The sequence below is a fragment of the Pogoniulus pusillus genome, chromosome 28 (assembly GCF_015220805.1).
Source record: "Pogoniulus pusillus isolate bPogPus1 chromosome 28, bPogPus1.pri, whole genome shotgun sequence".
Taxonomy (NCBI): Eukaryota; Metazoa; Chordata; class Aves; order Piciformes; family Lybiidae; genus Pogoniulus; species Pogoniulus pusillus.
In genome coordinates, this window is record NC_087291.1 from 12,243,098 (window position 1) to 12,264,305 (window position 21,208).

The 21,208-nt window shown below is 37.9% G+C and overlaps 1 protein-coding gene across 3 annotated transcripts in view; it reads left to right on the forward strand.

Moving 5' to 3' along the window:
- CRPPA (CDP-L-ribitol pyrophosphorylase A) overlaps positions 1-21,208 on the forward strand; it is a 108,095-nt gene that overhangs the window by 28,581 nt on the left and 58,306 nt on the right. For all 3 annotated transcript variants that reach the window (XM_064166929.1, XM_064166930.1, XM_064166931.1), the window contains exons 4-6: positions 5,892-5,996; positions 10,297-10,342; positions 20,565-20,662. In XM_064166929.1, coding sequence (XP_064022999.1) covers positions 5,892-5,996; positions 10,297-10,342; positions 20,565-20,662 — 249 coding nt within the window. The remainder of the gene's footprint in view (positions 1-5,891; positions 5,997-10,296; positions 10,343-20,564; positions 20,663-21,208) is intronic.

Sequence of the window (21,208 nt, forward strand, 5' to 3'; positions counted from 1 at the left end):
TTGCAGAGCCATTGTCCTGTATTCCCTGGTTCTGCCTTCCAGGTTGTCTCTATTGATTTTCTTCTTTCTCATCAACCATAATCTGATATACTGCATCAAGAAATGATTTGTGAGGTAGACAAGAGCTAGCTAAAAGAATAGTAATCTAGTATATGGATTATTTCTATTGTGACAGTACTGCAAACCGGTGCTCTTCTATATATGGAGTCCTACAGGTTAGTTCAAGTCAAATTAGTTGGCAGAGTAGTAAAGTAGCATAGATTATTTCAGTTTGAAATTCCTGTTCCATTTACTTGGATATAATAATACAGATGTAAATGCCTCATGATAAGGAATATCTGAGTTTTTCAATATGTAATCTAAGCATATGAACTAACCTAACAAATGAAGCCTTTCTGCCAATTTGTCCATGGATCATTAGTATTTTAGATCTGATTCTTTGCCAAAGGATCCTAGTAGCTCCTAAAGATCAAAGTGGGAACCTAGTACCTCATTTCTCCTTATATGAGAAGTTTTTAGTTCATTAACAGCACCCTTTCATTGTTTACTCCATTTCAACTTGGATTTCCTCTCTGGCTTTACTGCCATCAAAAGAATTATTCCTTTGGAAGTTGAGTAGAGCATGAGTGGGGTTCCATTTCATTCCTGATGGAAATAGGAGGTTTTTTGGTTTTCATGCAAAATAGCAATGGAGGAACAATGCAGTTTTGGACATAATTTTGATCTGCCTTTCTCCATTCATCTTCAAGCTGATGCATTGAGGCTGTTGCTTAAGTTAAAGTGTTGTCAGCTTCAACTAATGGAATATCCTGATTTCTACAGTCTTCAGGTTGCAATTGTGAGATGTTTTTCCAGACAGATTTTACAGTTATTTCATCTAGCATCTTTGCAACAGCTTTTTGCTGAGATGTCAAGGAATAATTTTAGTTTTTCCTCTTCCCTTATACTAAAAACCTACCCAAATCTTTCCAAGATAAGTATAGTATATGAATTCTGCCAGTAATGCTTTCATTTATTCAAAACCTGAAGCTGGATTGGTGGTCTGCTGAAAAACCTCTGCTAGTTTAAATAGCTCTGTACTTGATTATAGCTCTTTGGCACAATGGTAGGGCCAGGATCTTGAATGAGTCCCCACTTTGCCCTGATTAATTTCTGCCACAAGAATTTTAGCAGAAATTCTGATGCTGTGCATAAGAAAAAAAGAAAGAAAATTGTTTTTCTAATGGGATAATAACTTGCGTTTTATGACCCTTCTCATCCTGTAGGATCTCAAAGCACTTTGCAAATTCACATATCAGCTCCTGGAACAGTTTGGTGCAGTGGTGCAAAGCTCCCACACCCTGAGTGAAATCTGACATCTCTGTGGCCGTGAAGAGGCATTTTGTCTTTAGATGTCATTTGGAGGGTGTATGTTTGGGAGACACACTGAAAGTATTCAAGTTGAAAATTAGACTGGATTAGGAGAATTTTCTTGCTGATTTACAGTAAGAGTACAGTATCCACAAGGATCACCCATTTGGCACAGACTCAAAAGCTGATGACTGAGCAAGAATCACTGTACCCAGCATATGGGGGAACCACCCTTCTAAATTGTCATCTGCTGCTTGAGAGAGCAAAGAAAACAAGATAGTGATGCTAGAGCTTTTAATCTCCTAGCTGCTGACAGTACTGAAAGGCAAGGAAAAAGACCATTTATGATCTTGCATAATTTCAAAAAGTGTTTATCTTAAGTAAATTGCTCCAAGGTAGAACAATCTTCTCTGCTAAATAATAGCAAATAAAACCTGCATTTTAACTTGACTTGAGTTTGGCTCACCTCTGTTTATAAGCCTAATTAAATTATCTGCCTGGTGTTTCATTTCAGAACTTGACATATTTAGAGATCTCTTTATTGGGAGATATATTTAGAGATCTCTTTTGTGTGGCACAAAGAGGAAGACTGAGCTTTGATTTGTGCTGATCTGTCACTTTTTCACTGTATGTCTTGAACTGGGGCTATGAGAAGGGTTATCCCAGTTGCCATTCCAGCTGCTAGTGCACCTTGGGTCCATGCTGCAAATAATGTGCAAAGCACTGCTGCATCTGGATGTGTCACAGCAGTGTTAATAAGGAATTACATGAGAAGTTGTTTTGGGTACAAGCTTATCTGAACTCACATTCATCTCATTGCTTCCTCAGTCATGTTTCCTCCATCTGTTTGCTGTTTCTGTTATTTCTCATTTAGCTGTGGTGTATTGCTCTAGGCTGGGAGCTCTCTGCAAGTCCACTGCAAACTCAGCAGTAATGAAAGTGTCAGAAAAAAACCACCTATATAAAATAGACCAATCCAGGTTCAGCAAGACCTTGTCTGCTTCGTTTTCAACTTAGGAAAATGTTCTTGGTGATGAATGTTCATGGTGCACTGTGGTACTACAGCTGGAAACACTTGATTTGCAAGGATCTGGAAAGATCATAAAGCTCTACTGTCAATTAGTTGTGCATTTTCATTGCAAGTGTGCTGATATTGTTATAGAATGGGTTTACATGAGAGAGTGAAATGGAGACACTGACAATGTTAAAAGAACTAAAGATGACATAGCTAGTGGTTACAGAAGTGTTAAAGGCTGGCTATCTACAGGCTTTTCAGGTTTGCTCCTTTACAGTGGTACCTTCTAGGTTTTTTCTGTCAGTTAATACATAGAACACTGTTTTTTTCCCCCCTGTATTACAAAACTAAGGAATGGTGGAAAAATAAGAAAATTATAATGCTGTAATGAAGTTCTTTTAATTCATCTGTGTTTATTCTGAAAGGATACTGATTTTTTTTCTCTTCATTTTAGAGCTAAGGAATGATGAAAAAATAAGGGAATTACAATGTTATAATTGTTTTTTTTCTGTAATTTGTGTTTGTTCTGCTGTGTGATTACCAGTTCCCATATAGCCTGTAAAAATCTGTTATCATTTTCAAGGTAAACTAAAACAGTGCATGTTAACAGTAAATGCAATTGTTAAAGTTGCATGTTGCTTCTCTGCAGTTTTACTCGTTCAAAGTATTATATTGGAAACAATTTAATTTATGGTCTATTAGTAAGTACCAGGAAGATGCAGGCTACATGGCTGCTCTTTTTTCTAACCCCTTATTCTGTATTTACAGGTAAGCAGCAACAGCTTGCATTTTAGGAAGTAATACTATCTATCAAAGCATTTATTAACTAATCTAGAGAATAGGGGAGGAAGCATTGGTGTAAGACTAAAATCTGGATCTCACTTCACCTATAGCATTTTAGGCAAACATTCACTCTTGGAAAACAAAGGGGGGAAAAATAGGCAGCCCCCCAAACGATCTATTAGAATGCTTTTCAGTGTTCAACAGCTCAAAATACTTCCTTCTGTGTCAATGAAAGAGCTAAACTAATGTGGTGGGTTTTGGTGTGCTTTTTGTTCTGTTGGTTTTTTTTGATACATTTTTGTGTCAGTATTTCCAGCTGTTTCTGTCATTCCAGACCTGTGGTCTGCAACTTAAACCATATCTATTATTGCACAGTTGTGTGCATGTCAAGTTTGGTTAACTGTACTCTGTTAAACTTTATGTTAAAGTTGATCAAAAAGACCAGAAATTAAGAGTTCTAAACAGATTGTAATGTTCAATGGCTCTAGATGTGCCATGAAATACAAACAGAAGACTTAAGATGAGAATGTTTGCATGCCTGCATCAGTAAGAATTTTTCCTCATAGATATTGTGCAACTTTTTATTGTAGGCACTCCCTGATGTTCCTTAGTTCAAATGATTTTTTTTTTAGAGCAATATGGAAGCTTTCACAGTCTGCACCGTAGATGTAAATTTGGAGTTTCACTTCATTGTCCTGGGCTAGGGCAAATCCCTCCCCTAGTGGAGTAAACTCATTACAACACAGATTTTTGGAAAGTGAGGAAAAATAAAATGGTACTAGAAATGTAACAGCATAAGGAGAATAAACCACTACAGAAAAATATAATAACCTTAAGGAAGCTAGGGAAAGGGTTGAGTCGTGGCGAAGCAGCAAAAGCAGCACCAGCTGCAGGCACAGCAGAAACAGTGGAAGCAGCAAGGGAAAGGTACAGGCTGTGCTTCCAGGCATACAGCTCTTGATGCTCCAGTGAAATTATATTAACTTGTCCATTGTTGCCATTATATGGCCTATGCTTGAATGTTCATCTCTCCACTCAGAGCTTCCACTTCTAAGTTTCTCTGTTCCAAACTTTTTCATGTCTGAGCTAGAAATCAGCTCAAATGACCACACTTCTGGAACTGTTCAGCGTATGGATAATACATACATTAAGCAGGTCTTGACTTGATACTTCCATTCCATTGCTCTCCTTTGACATCAGTGTTGTCTAGCTTCCAGAAGAGTACAATGTGACAATATGTTTAGGTTTAAACAATTCTAGATAATTAGAGTGGTAAATGTCACGATGTACAAGTGTTAGTGAAATATGTTTTTAATTATTACTTTGCTTTATGTCATATTTCATTCCTGGAAGCCAGCAGTACCCTCAAGATACTTTAGCCAATTTATGGAACTTCTATACCCCCCATTAATTATATGTAATTAGTACCATGTTAGAAAGTTGGAATTGCTTGGTCTTGTCCTAGTAGATTTTGTTAGTCTTATGTTAAAAAAAAAAATCGCAATATATTTAATTTTAATTCAAAATAATTTTTTTCACAGGTTTTTTTTCCCCCTGAAATTTTCTCTTCCACTCTGAGACAAAAAAAAGTGTTTCCTTTTTAATCTGTGTGTTATTTGCAGTAGTAGAAAATATTTAGTTCTCTCAGGGAAGATTTTCCTTAAAAACAAAACAAATAAACAGTTTGGTAACAAACACAGAAATTTACTAGGTCATTTCTAGTTTCATTGGCAGTTTCTCTCTGGACCTTCATTTTATGTAGTTTAGGGCCGGAGTTCCCTATTCCTTTGTATTTTGTGTTGACTCCTTTTGATCTTGATTGTTTAAAGAATATAAATAATTAGTGCTTGATTTAAAACTACTCCACAGTGTCTTTTTGAAACTCCTGTTTTCTGTAGGATTCTGGAATAAGTCTTTCCAAGTTGCTCATCTTCCTGTGTCTGCTTTGTTGCTCAAAGTAGTCAAAAACTAAGATGTTATTCTTCTCTGCAGAACTTTTCTAAGTGGGCTGTATAAAAGGATCTTTCTGATTGCAGTCACGACAAACTACACTGACTAATTTAGCTAATACAGAAGTAATAACTGATTTTTGTCCGAGACATGTATATGTCTCAGTATTACAATTCAGCTGTAAAATGCTGATGAATTCCTTGAACTTCATAGGTGGATTATAAAACAAGAATAGAAAGGAAAATGTCTTTGTATTTTCAATTAAGTTGTTTGAGGAAATCACTTTAAAAAAGGATAAGAAAATTGGAATTCCTACCTTCCTTTTTCAAAGCTTCAAAAACCAAAAGCAAAAAGGCATTTGAAGAGTTGCTCTTCTACAACTTATTAACTTGTTGCCATGTTCTAAAAGTTGATCACTAGAAAGGTGATGTTTTCTTTTGTCAGGGTGTCAACTCCATGGAAAATATTTTTTTTTATACATGTCACTTGTCATTGATTAAGTTAACCACATTAAAGTGTAGCAAGATATTTGCAGCACCTAATTAGAGTCATGCTTCTGAAGTGTTTGTTTATTTCTGTACCTTGTTGCTGGGTAGGTACAGTTCGGCATAGCCTTCTTAGAAGACTTTTATTTCTGATTCTTCCTGAACCTACCTACTTAATGCAGCATGTATTATTTCAGACAGGACTGTTGAATATGAGGTTCAGATAATGAAAGAAAATCTGTTACTGCTCAGAAGTGTGATTTCTTTAAGACTAATTAAGAATATTTATTATTTTTTAATTATAACAGTGTACAGACTATGACCTGGACTATGGAACTGAATGTTTGCATCTGGCTCTGAAATACTGTGAAACAAATGCCAAACTTGTTGAAGGACCAGCTGACCTCTGGAAGGTAAAGGCAATAATAATCTGTATTTTTTATATATATTCTAAAATCAATAAAATGTACATATTACTGTAAAAATTCAGATGTGCTTTCAATTGTAATAGACTCCTTCAAATGTCAAAAGTATGGCCTTCTCTTAGAGCTTACTGTTGCAGACACTCAGGCAGGTGTTTCCTGAGATAACCAATGAAGGCAGTATTTATCTGGGTGTAGGAATGCCAAGTAAGTACCTGAATAACCTGAAATTCTGTAAAACTATAAATTCATAATCTCTAAAGAACTATTATTTTGAGTTGAGTTTTCTGCTGTTATTTCTGGTTTTTTTTGTTTATTCCCTTTTTCCCATGAGGATGTTACTTTTTCTCTGGTGCCAAGTAGATGACTAACAAGTTGGATTTTTAGAGTAATTGCACTCAGTAACACTGTAATGTTAAAACAGTTTAAAGAGGTCTTAAATTGTGGTTTTTAAAACATAGTTCACATGATCTGATAATCTGTAGGTTCCTGACAACTGGCAAAGCAGCTGTGTGTACAGATGCTGAAGGATACATCGCTGCTGCTTATAAGCATCCCATGTCACTGGTTGGGATGATAGAGCATTATTCTCAGTAACAGTTGTGTCACACAATTCTAAAATGTCTCTTTTTTCATTTATTTTATTCATTACCATACTGAAGAATCTGCAAGCAGCCTAACAAGTTGTTTTTTGACACTGCCTTGTCAGCTATCTGCTTTTTCCTATTCCTCGTTGCATTATACTAGTGTAAAACTAGAGACAGTGTTCTAATGTGTTCTTAAAAATGCTTGTATTCCCTATAATAAAGTCTGCTTCCCTAGTGATACAGCCTGGTCAGTTGGACTTTGCTGCCCTGCTCAACACTGCTGACTCATGCTCAGCTTGTCTGGGGAGTCCTTCTCTGCAAAGCTGTTTCCTATACTGTGGTGTCAATATGGACTGCTGCCCGTGTGTTTTCTGTCCCAGTGCAGGGTGATGTATATTTTTGCTGTATTTCGTACTTTCCTTCAGCCCCTTACTCTGGTTTTTCAGAATCTCTATAAATGAGTGTGGTACCTTGAGCATTTAAGAGTACTTCCTCATTTGCTATCATCTACTACTTAGCTCAAGGTGTTTCCCCTTTCCCAGGTTATTAGTAAGTATATTAGATTGCTGCCAGCCTCAGCCTCTGAGGAACAGCGTAGCAGCTAGCCTCTAGTTACTCTTCAGACTTGCCTTGGTGCACCTCTTTGTTGTAAAAGGAAATTGTTGAAGTATTAGTGCTACTCCAGCATTGCTGGTGAAATGAAATCCTGATGCTGTTAAAGTTCTAGCATGTTGGACCCATTACAGTAGCACTGGATTTTGAAGAGGCCAGTAAACATGTGGAAAATGAGAACACGTGAAAATGACCTTCTTTGTAGGTACTCAGGTGCTGGACAGGTAACTTTTTTAGCTGGTGGTAGAATGGAGAGTTTCATGGACAGGCAGTTTGAGGTAGAAAAGCTGAAAATACTGTGGAGCAGGTAAAAGAGTCTAGTTTGAGTTTGTGTGGCAAGGTCTTGGTAGCCAGAGGTCTCCAAAGGTGGCTTCTGCAAGAAGCTGCTGGGAGCTTGCCCTGTGTCACACAGAGCCAGTGCCAGCTGCCTCTGAAATGGACCTGCTTCTGGCCAAAACTGAGTCTTAACAATAGTGGTGATAGTGTCTCTGTGATGACAGATTTAGGAAAGGAAAGGGAAAAACTGAATAGCAGCAAGTTTGAGAGAGGAGTGAGAATGTGAGAGAAATGGTACTTCAAATGCCAAAATCAGTGGAAGAGGGAAAGGAGATGTGCCAGGTGCTCAGGCAGAGATTGCCCTGTGTTAGTGGTGAGGCAGGTGTTTCTTTCGCAGCCCGGGGAGGTTAACAGTGGAGCAGGTACCTACCTGTGTGGGAAGAGGACCCTGCACCAGAGCAGGTCGAGCTGCCCGAAAGAGGCTGTGAGTCTGTGGAGAGCCTGCTGTGGAGCAGGCTTGTGGTAGACTTGTGACCCTGTGGAGAAGAGCCCGCACCAGAGTGTGTTTACTGGCAGGATTTGTGACCCTGTGCTGCAGGGTCACAGGAGCAGGAAACAGAAAATCAGGCATGAAATTCAGCTCAAAAGGAAGGGCGGAATCAGTGGAGGGTGTTCTAAGATTGTTCTTTTTTCTCATTACCTTGCTGTGATTTTGGCAATAAATTAACCTGATTTCCCAAGTTGAGCCTGTTGTGCACTTAATGGTAATGGTGAATGATCTCTCTGTCCTTACCTCAACCAATAGCCATTTCATTTTATTTTCTCTGCCCTGTCCAGTTGAGGAGGGGCAGTGATAGAGTAGCTTTGGGCACCTGGCATCCATCCAAGATCAAGTCTGCAGAGGTTGTTGACAGTATTGTGCAGTGTGTGACTGCAGCACCAGTGCCTGTTTGTGTGCAGCTGCTGTGCAGAGCAGCAAGTGTATGCTGTGCATAGGGCACAGAGGTGCTGGTGCCGTGTCACTGAAGTACCTGTGCTTTCTTCTATCTTGGCTTATTTTGTAGTTAACAGTCAGGATGTCTTCTATGGCTTGTGAAGACATTCAGAGTGAACAGCATAAAGAGGATGTGGAGGTTTGGCCCTGGCTGGGGCCAAATGCCCACCAAAGCCACTCCATAAGTCACTTTCTTAGATGAACAGGGAAGGGCAAAACAGAACAAACCCCAATAATAAGGTAGAAGCAATTGTATAGTGTTAATAAGCAAGAGCGAAGAGATCTGTTACTCTCTACTTCCCGTCAGCACACAGTCCTCGGTCACTCCCAGGAAGCAGGACTCTGTGTAGCAGTTTCTCTGGAGGACAGACACCATGGACAAATACCCATCACTTGCTTCTTTCAGTTATTATTTATATCTGAGCTGATGTCATATGGCATGAAATACTCCTTTGGCCGGTTCAGGTCAGCTGGCTCAGCTGTGTCCCTCCCAAGGTCTTGGTGACAGTGGTGACAAACCACTGTAACAGGCTGCCCACAGAGAGGCTGCAGAGTCTCCTCTGGACACATTGAAAATGCACATGGATGTGTTCCTGTATGACCTGCTCTAGGTGATCCTGCTCTGGCAGAGGAATTTGACTTGATGATCTTAGAAATTCCCTTCCAACCCCTAACATTCTTTTACCTTCCATGGACCTTGAATCTTTTGGAGAGCAGATCTGATATTTGTAAGAATTCAATTTATTAGGTGTACAACCTACATAACAAATGACTGAAAGCTGAAGGGGAAAAATTACTTAGATGTATGTGTATATTGTTAAACTCTATTCTACCTGAGTGCTGCCTGCATAAAGTGCCTTAGAAAAAGTATTACATCAGTCACTTCCTGTTGGAGCAAGGAAGAGACAGTTTGTTTACCTACTGATAACAAATTGCAAACTTAAAAATCTTTCTTTGTAGTGACAACAGCCAGGCAGGAACATTCAAATAATTTCAGTGTTATAAATATTTGTAACTTCTATTATAAATATAGTTATTATACAGCTGTTGATAATTCTTTTTAAGGATCAGGCTGGCAAAAAAGGAAACAATGACACTTATCAAGAGAATGATTTCAGTTTTTGTGATTGACATCTTTGGAACTGACACCCAAATACCAGGGGAGTGTGTGCCCTCAAAGTACAGTCTCGTGTATCAGAATGTAACTTTTGGAGTCTAATATATAGATGTGTGTGTATACTGCAGATGAAAACTGCATTTTCACGTGGGAAAAAAAATCATCTAACCTGATCTGATAAATTTCTCCAAGATGATCCTGATGGTTTCTAATCCTCTGAAAACTCCAAGTGTACAATCACCTCATTGATTCCCACCGATTCATTGGACTCCAATTAACAGCAACAGTCTTGCACTACTGAAAAATGACACCTGGGATGAATAACAAAAAAACAGAGGTTTCTCCCTGGTTGTCATTTTTGTGATTACGTGTCCTACAGGAAATTAATATTTCACAAGGAAATTGGGAAGTAGAATGGATAGATCCAATACCATATTTTTATGATTCTTAAAAGGGTTCAAAATGGGCTTGAGGTGAGTTCTAAGCAGATGTAAGTGTTCCAAACCAGATTTTTCTCTGAGAGTTGTAATTTCTACAACTCCTGTTCTTGTGACTTGCCAGTGATGTTTTACCGGAATTAAGAAATTGACAATATCGTTTGTTTATGGTATCTCAAATGTAAAGAATTGCCTTGGGGGCATTGTTTTATTGGTTTTACATTCCTTCCTGCTGTGTTAAATCTAATGAGGCTTGTCTGTCCTTTAGGTGACCTACAAGCGGGATTTGTATGCAGCTGAATCGATCGTTAAGGGTATGTGCTTGTCCTTGTGGCTGTCAGTTTGCATATTTCTGAGTCTAATTAACAGTCTTGTGTGCTGTACTTTTAAATGTCTTTACAAAAAGTTTTATGGTTAGTAAAATGTGCTTGGGCAAGTTGTTTTAGCTTGTTCACTGGAATATTTATACAATGCATTATTCACATTTATTTACTTAAAACAGAGAACCTAAGAAAAAAATGTGTTATAGTCAAACTGAGATAAATTTTTAATTGCTTTGTAAGGAACAAACATATTTTCTTTCAATTGCAGTTGAGTTCTGGTTGTGTACCATCTTTCTAATCAAAGGAATAGACTGAAAAATAATTAACTCTTGAAGCCTCTTCATTCTTTTGCATACAGCAGCTTGTTAGCTAAATGTGTATAGCAATTGCATGATATTGAGGTATTCCATTAATTTATAAATACTTGGAAGTGATGTTTAATTTTTTTCCTGTACTGGTAACAGTGGTTTCTTAAAGACTACATTTAACCCTTATCTGGATTTACTCAATTGAAAACCAGTGCAGAAAGAAAGACCTCCTACCTGCTATGTAATTGTAAATGGACAGACCCTGATTCTGGGAACTCTTGCTTGACTTAATGTTGAGAATAAAGGATAGAAGCCCACAAACTGATGAAGAGAAAAGATCTTCCCTTTAGATTAAAAATATTTGTTCAGACAAAAGAGTGTGATACCTGTTCAAGAAAAGCAGCTCAAAGCCCATGTGTTACTAGGGCATGATGAGTGACTTGTTGGTTGTTCGTAGATGGCTCTGTGTTAAGAGATCCAGTGCTGGTTTAGCTTCTGGCTTAAATAAATTAGATCATGCTGTGATCAGCTCTGTCACTGAGGACATGCTAGAAAGTTAGGGCTCAGATATCACCATGGTGTTTGGCATGCTGCTTCTCTAGACCTTCTGGAATGTGTCAAATTGAAGTTTCTGGTGATGGCAGTGGGCAGATGCTGCACATGGTATGCATTAATGAAACTACCTGACCAAAATTTTCAGGCACGTAGCAGAGACATAGAGCTGGGAAACCTTGGAAGTTACGGTTTTGGCAGGGAATGGGATCTCATCTCTGTAACTGGAGGCCTGCAGTTCTTAATCTTACTTCGTTTTGGATTCTTAGAGGTTCCACACTCCTCTAGCTTTCAAGTTATTTTTCCCAGGTGTATGAAAGATAAGAAGGTGGCTGGGAGTAGTTAGCACAGAATTTGTAAAGGAGAAATTGTGTGTGACCAACCTGATAAGATTCTCTAAACAAACTAGTAGCCCAGTGATGCTCTCTCCTGTGATATTCTCATTGATAAATTGAAGTACAGGCTAAAAAATGTGGACAGTGAGGACAGGTGAAAACTGGCTGAACTGCCAGCACCTAATGGTGAACTCCAGCTATAGCCCAGTCATGAAGGGTCAATGCTGGTTGAAATGTTTACTAAAGATGGGAGTGATAGGGCAAAGCAAGAACTGGGAGTAGCTGATAGGGTTCACCAGAATGGCAGCACAACCACTTGGCCTGACAGGCTGCAGAAAAGGGTGAACAAGAGTTTAGTTTTGGCAAGGCAACATGCAAACCCCCTGCACTTAGGAAGCACTGTTAAGAGACTGGGAGCTGACCAGCTGGGTATCAGCTTTGCAGAAAAATCCTTGGGCAGTCCTGGAGGATAAAATCATAGAAGAGTTGGCAATGTGCCCTTATGTGCCCTATGGGCTATGGTAAGCAGAGTATTGCCAGCAGGTCTGTGCAGGTGATCTTTCCATCTGCTCAGCAATGGTGAGGTTGCATCTCAAGCACTGGGTCCAATTCTGGGCTCCCCTATGCAGGAGAGGTATGTCACACTGGAGACAGTCAAGCAACAGGTCATGACAGTGGTGAAGGTATCTGTTATAAAAGAAGATGCTCAGATACTGTTAGGCCTAGAGAGGAGAAGGGTTGGGGAACATTATTCATGTGTATAAATGCTAGAGGGAGGGGAGTGCAGATGATGGAGTTACACTCTTCAGTGGTTTTCAGCAAAACCAGAACAGGCAATAGACACAAAGTGAAACACAGATAATTGCATTTGGACATCTGGAAAGCCTGGAAATTCTTAGGATTCTCAGATATTTTATTACAAAGCAAGGAGATTGGAAGAGAGACTGTTCTTCATTTCCTTGGAATCATTTCTTCAGCTGAGGTTGCCAATAGGAGCATCTCTTGGCTTACTAATAATGCTTTTCATCAACTGCCATTGAGTTACTGAAAAGAATATTTAATCTCAAAAATTATTTGGGTTAATATTTTCAGAATAGTATTTCTGATTTATTCAAGCTTGTGAGAAGCTTTGAAATTTGGGCTGTCATCTGAATTATACTGGAAAAACTTTGAAAATGTGCCTTTTTTGGGATGTTTCTCCACTTACTTTTGGTAGCCATTGGAAATGGACAGACTTTATGCTGACACAATTTATTCTGTCAACTAGAGCTTTTCACTAACAGAATCTAGATGAGTTCTTGAGTTGGCCCAGTGATTGTCAAAGCATTTAATAAAAATAATCTAAAATTCTTATGCTCTGGGAAAAATATTTAAAATTATCTTTCCTTGGATAAAATAATTCAGTGTGAATATAAATTTTAAAAGCTCAAATACTATTATTGTGGTTGTCATGCAAGCAAAATTGGCTTAATAGACAACAAGTGGTTAATAGAGCAAATGCCAAAGAGGGATTTTGTGGTGTGGTGCGATGTAAAATGAAGCAATAACCATCTCCTTCATGAATAGGAATTGGAACTAGCACTTCACCTTGAATGATAGATCAGTAGGAAAAAAGAGAAGCTTAATTTTTTTGAGAGGTGCAAAAATAATGATATATAAAAAATTGCAGTTCTTTTTTTCCCAGTCTAAATATAGATCCCATTACCCCATTCCCACTGAATTCCTAATTCTGATAGAATATATACATGGTTTTACAGCACAGATTTCTTCTAAGTATTATCTGTCATTTTAAGTGTATATAGCAGAGACTGTCAAAGTCCCTCTCTGCCCTTTCTTAGTTATAAAGATGACTTCTTGTATTCTTTGAATCAGTGCCATCCTTTCTTCTTTATAGATTACTGATAAGAAAAACAGGTAGGTTGGTAATAATTGAAAATAATTCAATTAAAAAATGCTTTTATAGTGTTTAATGCTGATTTTATGTACCCCATGCATACTCTTCCAAAAAAATTATAACCTTGAAACAACAGAGCAAATAAACTTCCATGCTTCTGTGCATACAGGGGCTTCAGAAATCTCTTAAGTTATTAAAGATCAGTTATAATTTATTAAAGCTTTCTTTAAAACTGCTTGAGTGCAAAGGATACAGCTTTATTCAAATTAAAGGATTATTCACTAAGTCTAACTGTTTCTATTAATAACTGGAGCAAAAATGCTGTAAATATTCAGTCTTTCTCTTCACAGATGCATCTTTTACATGTGCTTTTGATCATGTTTCCACATTTGTGTTTTGACTAAACCCAGTGCAATCTCTTCCAAGTGTTGGCTATGATAAAAGAATTATGTAGCTTTAAGTAAAAATGAAGACTTTCACTATAGTAAATCAGGTTAAGGTCTTGATCTGCACTCACCTAATGCTCAGCAGTCTTTATGCTTAGTCAGCATTTAAAACTGTACTCATCATTTAAAACTGTACTTCAAGGTCATTGAAGTTTGTTTGCTTTTTGCTGCATTGTATGAGTTAAAGAAGAGGAAGCTGTACATGTTCTTTACTCCTTATGCAAGCTGCATAAGTCCTCCATAGCTAATCAGGACACCTTCTAACAGATTTATCTTACATAATTAATTATCTTTAATGGCGTTTTGAAGAGACACTGTTAGTGAACCAAGCCTGTAGTTTCAAAGTTGTGCCTTATCTATTCTGTGCCCTTCTGAAGACTCTAAACACCGCATCTTCAGGTTGATATAAGATGATTTGGTTTTGTAGTGAGCAGTTGATCCGTATGAATTAATATTAGGCAAGCATTTTATTTAGCTTGTGCCACGCTTAGAGGAAAGCATAGTCAAGGAAGAACTTATTTGTGTCCTGTGTTGCATCATGCAGTCTTACCATTGGTAGTTGCACAGAGGAAATCTTAATAGCTATGTTCCAGTGTGTTGTGCTTTGCCTCTGGGAGACTTTCAAGGACAGGTCACCTTCCAGAATGGCAAGCATCCTGCAAGTCAAGGTGTGCTCGTTTAGCCCCTTCCTGCTAGCTGAATAATTGGCCATATCACAGTGCCTCTCCAGAGGTCAGTATGTGGCACTACATAAAGTGGTCCTGCTTTATTATTTCTCATTTGTGCTTTCTCCCACTACTTAGGTAGCTGTCAGCTGTGTGGCGGCTACTCACTGTTGTTTATGAGCTCTTGTGTTAGGGACTAGCTACTGTCACAGAAGTGTGATGGAGACTGACAGAAGCAACTGCTACAAGAAAGCAGCATGCAGTGTTTCTTGTGGTTTCAGTAGCACTCTCCACAGAGGACTTGGTGCTGACTCTGACTGGTGCAGAAATACAGCCTCGGCTAGCAGAAGTTCCCAACACATTGATGTGCTGCTGTTTGTGGCTTGCACAAGACCTTCATGGTTACTGATTTTCAGATAGTTTCTCCTTTAGGCCATCCTCAGGGACAAGTTTTCTGTCTCTTTCCTTTTCCTTCTTAGGAATGATGAGATGCCAGTAGCTCCCCCAAAAAGCATACTTACGGCAGGAATAGCTGCCTTCGCATGTGGCATTGGCTATCTTGGCATCTCTTTCTCTTGGCACTGGCTGCTAGTGTTTCTTAACTTTGCAGAGCTTAGCTGGCAGCAATCTTTTCTACCTTGAGGGAGAAGAAAGTGCCTCTTCCTAACATAATGCTTCACTTTGTATAATAATGGTGCTGTTCATAGGATGGTGTTCTGCAGGGCTGGTTCTTTGTGTCATGTTGTTGAGGAGAACGCAGGAATGAAATGTGGTGCTACTGCACACTGGGTAGTACAGCCCTGCATCACGTATTTGGGTGGGTTTAGCCTCCACGTGCAGACCACATAGAGCACCTGAAGAGCAAAGTCCTGCATGACAGAGTAAGACTGGGCTGCAAGCCCTTGTGTGCTGTGCAGACTCCCTAGAGATTTCCCAGAAGCTAACTCTGTGGGCTAGGAAGGTGTAGGTACTAGGAGCACTGGCTTCACATGGACTCCCCACTACTGTTCTTGCCTTCACCATAGATTTCTTTATTATTAGATGATCCAATTTACTTTGGATGCAAATTTTATCCTTGGATGAATTCAGCAGTGATGAGTAACTTGTTAGTGTACACGTTTAATTTAATGACTGTGATTCCAATATCATGTCGCGTGCAATTCTATCTATTAGTGACTGAAACTTGCTTTCCTTCAGCTTCAGAGAATGAGTTAATGGAAAAAAAACCAAAACCAAAGCAATTGTTAGTTTTATTTAGAAAATCCACTTAAGCTGTACACAAAATATTTACTTTGATCATCCAATTGTTCCCATTTTGGTTTAAATGGTAACTTGTTTTCTTCAAACTCTGAACTTCAACATATCTTTAAGTACTTAGATTTTTTAATGTTAGAATACTAAGGTTACACTTATGCCTGTAGACAGTTTTGCAGAGGGATGGGTTCCTTGTGGTTCAGTTAAACCTGATAGTAGAATAACATCTATTTTTTGAGGTGCTCTTGCATTTTTGTCCATTATATAGATAATAAAATATAATTCTGTAATTAAATTTGAAAATTATTCTGGTAATATGTTTGGCAATAAAATTGTCTTAAAAAATAAGTTAGTCATGTGATAATGAGGCTGTTTCTTTTGTCAATTGTATTCCAAATGGAATTATACCTAAGTAACAAGTCTCAAATGTTTTGTAGAAGCACAGCTCAATTTCATGAGGTGTAACTACTGACAAATTTGAGCTTGCTAAACTTGAGTGGAAGTAAGAAAAAATAGACAGGCATGCATACATTTTTGTACTTCAGCTCTTTATGTATACAGAGATATGATTCATATGAATAGAAGGCAATACAAAGAAACACTTCACTAATGTGAATAGACTAATGAGTTTGTTATCTTTTGAGACTCTTTTCTTAAAACATGTCTTAATAATTTGCTGAGTTTCTCAAGTCTTCTACATCTACATTAGGAAAGTCTGAGTCCTAACATGATTTGTTTTATAAACAGTAAATTTAATGCTTTCCTTAAGCAGGTATGAACTTGTGGAGTATGCAGACAAGGTGGCACATGCCTATTTTTAATAGTCTTGAAGGAAGAAAACATTGTCTTATAATAAGGGTGACTCATCTAGAAATGTAGTTAGGATCAGGCTAATACAAAACATCCTAAAAAAATTTCCATTAGGACGACTGCCCTCAGGGTAGGTATCTTTGAACTCCAGTTCCAACATGTAAACTTTCAAATGGGGCTTCTCAGGAGAAGTTTGTAACTTAGATTCTCACTCCTCCTCCTCCTTTTTCTTGTCTTAAAGGCCATTCTGATCTCTTTCACAGGAACATGCACTTGCAGGCTGGATACTTAGCCAAATGTGAGAGCAAAATAAGTATCTGTTAATGTAGATACAAATATGTCTTGCAAGTGCCAACAAAAATATTCTCATGCATTTGAACTGTTTGATTGTTGGAAGCTGGATACTTTGTCATATGAAGAACTTGTGTGACATTTTATTGGAAAAAAAATTAAAAGCCCTTTTTTTTTCCACCTAAAGACAACTTATTGAGGTAGGCTGCATTTTCATAGGCACAGTCATTAATCAGTGGCTGATCTCTGCTGTTAGGCAAAGAAATAGACTGGCAGGTGGGGAGATATTCCTGAGAATAGTTACTGTCAAGTAAAACCAGACATCTTCCTTGTGTTCTACCACACAAGCTTCAATTCTTTTTTGTATGATAGTATTGGAAGGGGCAGTGGCAAGTTTGGCTTTTGGGTTTTGTGGCTACAAAGACTTGGGGAGTGTGTAAAGAAAAAATCATTAGCCATTTCAACTCTGTGGAGCATGGATGAACTAAATGCTTGGCAGTACTTGTTTATTTTTTTCTTCTGTGTTTGGTGATGGAAACATCTCTGTTGTGAGATCCTAAAAATGACAGATAACCATACTGAATTTCCACTGCTGTACACAAAGTGAAAATAGAATTCTGATAACTCAATTGACTAATTTCAATTCCCTGCAAACTTGACAAGTATTTTGATGAATGCTATGTGCTTCAAAAATATTAGGAGTTGCAGTGGTACACCAAGAATGGCCTGGTCTGAACATGTGTTTAGAAAAACAAGTGTATGTATAAATGTATATGTGCAATTGAGAGGAAAAAAATGTCTCTAGGCTGAAATCAATTTGCCATTCAGATGTATTTTTATCCTTACAATATTCACTCACTAGGATGTAATATTTCTGATCTTTATTCAATCAAAATTGCTGCTTGTTTGTGACATGATTTCCAGGGTAGCCTTTTAAGTAATTTGTTAGGGTACACTAAATACACTACCTAGCTAAGGCACACATTTTGGTTTAGAGTTTTGGATGAACTCCTAGACTGTACCAGGTGTTACTGAATAATCTGATCTAAAGTTTGCAGGATATCAAACAAACTGTTTAGTTGAGTCTGACCCAGACAGACTTCTGAAAACCGGGAATGAAATGGTGCATGTGGTTTGCTCCACTGGCAGTCAGAGGAACTCACAAAATCTGTGGGGGTAACAACCAGCTCTCAAGCTGCAGTCAGTGGAGTCAGTGTGGTTATGCTAAGTAACAGAGAGCTCCATCAGGTTACTAGAGGTGGGACAGAGGTAGTCTCAGGAAGGAAAATTCCCTTCAGTCTGCCTTCTCACAGTAGGGCAAAGATACAGACTATCCAAATGAACATATGGATCTTTTTGGCCACTTGAAACAGTTGGGATTTAAATGGAAATTTGGTTTAAACCTCAGCTAGAATAGAACTGTTGCTTTTATGACGGTTTCTAAGGCTTTCTTTATACACTTGATTATTTAAAAGCATGCAGTATCTTTTCAGTGTGTGTGCATTATCGTGGCGTCCACTTATTCATACTTCATTAATAGACTTCCATCCTGTAACACTACATTCCTGCTCCATTCATTTTGCTTTCTTACTGAATTGAGTGTGCATATCATAGTTACTTCTTGGGTAGTTGTGTCTCTCATTTACATTATAGGAAGATAGAGGTTTGAAGGGGCTGGGGAGCGAAGTCAGATGAGCTTTTTAGAGTTGCAGCCTCTGAGCTGTCTTATGTGAGGTTACTTTTGCCGCTTGCTGTTGATAACTGACTTCTCTTTAAAGAGAATACTCTGGATGTAAGTTATGATGCCTTTTTGGGTTCCACAGGCTTCATCCACATGTGGATTTTTGTAATGGCTCCAATCTGATGTTCTTCATTGAATTACTTAGTTCAATAGAATCTGAGTTCTTGAAATCTGATATGCCAGCCTGGTTTATTATGTACATCTATCTTCTGTCTGCGATGTATTTACATCTTGTGTACACTACTAAACTCAAGTGCCTCTTGCTCTGATTTCAATCTACCCAGCAGTATCTTTCTGCTAGTGACAAATTAATCCAGTATGGTTTCCCATTGACCCATTTTTTTAGACTGTAAAGTTACTCTGTTTTAAGTAGATACCAACTTTGATGCACGTTCAGTGTATTGTTTTGCCCAGTAAATCCAGGGGAAGATAATTTCTCTCACAGTGTTGGTAATATGGTGTCATTTCCAGCCCTGTGAGAGCTGCCTTTGGGTTTTTTAACTTCTCACTTTCATCTGGTTGTGATGGTTTATAACCAGATGTTTATTGTTCTCTCTTTCTTCTCGTCTTCCCATTCCTGCTAACTTAAGAAAAAGCCATTTGCTGTGACTGTTGTTGTCACATTCTAAATACTGGATATAACGAATGCCCAGGATTCATAAAATCATTGTAGTTATCTTTTCATTTCCTCATTGGTTAATTCACTTTTCCTGCACATAAAAATGAAAGGTTTAAATATCAGAAGTTAATTCCCAATAATGTTAATTCTGCACAAGCTTTAAGTGTCCTTTTCAAGAGTTGTTGCCTATTTTTGTAAAGGAGTCTTTGAGTGTAGAACAGAAAGTGGGATGTTTACTGAAGCAATGCACCCAGTTGAGCTTATGGTGTGGTATGTAATTATAAAACAAACCTTTCCACATGCAACAAATATGCATCTTAACATTCAGCCTTGTTTGAAGAACAGCTAGGCCATATTTTTATAATTGCTTTTATGTCTTTCACTACTAATTTATTTTGTGGTGGTGTTTGGTATACTTTTGTCCCTGAGGATTCATTGAAGTCTGCTTTAAACATAATTAGCCCTCACATTTATGGAATTTCTAACTGCTTATGGAATGTCTCCCCTAAAGACACTGAAATCTTATTGTGTTGCTCTGCTTATTAATTTAACATCTAAAGTCCTGAATTAGCAGTGAGATTTCTGGACTTAATCATTTTGTTTTCTTAAAGAAAGGAAAATGCTCACTGAATCTTGAAACTTCAAAGGGAAAATACTGCTTTTCTGGGAAATTTGCTTTATGGAGCAAATTGGGCAATAACTTGAAACTATTCCTGGGACCAACAAAATACACTTTTTTTCCCCATGAGTAAAATAAGAAATTCCCAATATCAAGATATTGGTCACTAAATCTCCAGCTTTTTTGATATTGAGGTGAACAGTTACTTCTACAGTTTCCCTGAACAGTATCTTTAATACTTTCCTGCTAGTATGTTGGAGGGGTTTGAGTTTTTTGCTTTCCTTGATATTTTTGACATTTAATGGTTGAAGTCTTCAATAAATTACATTCTTGATTACCACCTAGTGTTAGTAATGTGGACCTGAATAAATACCTTTTATAATAGCCTTTTCTTTAAACAGGCTTTGGGGACAGGCCTTATGTAATATTTTCATGTTGTACAAAATCATATACACCATGTTGTTGGATTTTATATATGAGATCTCATTTATATATATGTAGTTATATTAACTGTGCCTTCATGTCAGTCATCTCAAAATTAAATTTACAGCTGTTGAAAAGGTTCTGTCAAGAGATAGCAGTATATAATATGGTTGAATGGTAATGTTTAAGAGATGGTTAATTTGGATTGAATTACCTTTGCATGAAATGCTGCAGTGTTTTTTTTTCTTGATCACAGACAACCTATCACAACAAGTTTGTGTGATTACTGATGTGAAGGAAGCTGTTGCACAAGTTGGTTTTCTCTTCCATGAATCTTTGAAAAGGCAAATAAAAGTAAGTACAACTCTATAGTTGCAAACTGCGTGACTAATCTAAGTTTTCTAGTTGTCACAACTCAAATCATCTAAATGATGTGATTAGAGGAACTGAGATCTCCTATATCTCTGGAGTATTACAGGGGACTAGCACCAGGTGAGGAAGTTACCAAGGAGGAAGCATCTTCTGCACAACTTTCCTGTAGAGGGGGATTTTACCAATCCCCTTAAATTGTATAGATGAGATTACAGGAGAAATTAGATGCATACAACAGAGAGAAGCAATTTTCTCTAGATTTCACAATTACATTAAGTGCAAATAGTTAACAAGTATGTTACAGAGGAAATGTGTTTGCTGCTCTAAAGTCTGAACCAATTAAAGAGCAAGTTGTATCTCTGAAGAGCTGTGAGTGCAAAGTCAAATTAAGGAGCTGTTTCGGAGGGAGATTGGGGTACATTTCACTCACGATAAGTCCTCACTGCAGACTTTGCTGTAGGGTATAGATGGAATTTCTGCTATTGCTTAACTATCTTTTCCTTTTTCATTATTCCTGCTAATAGAACT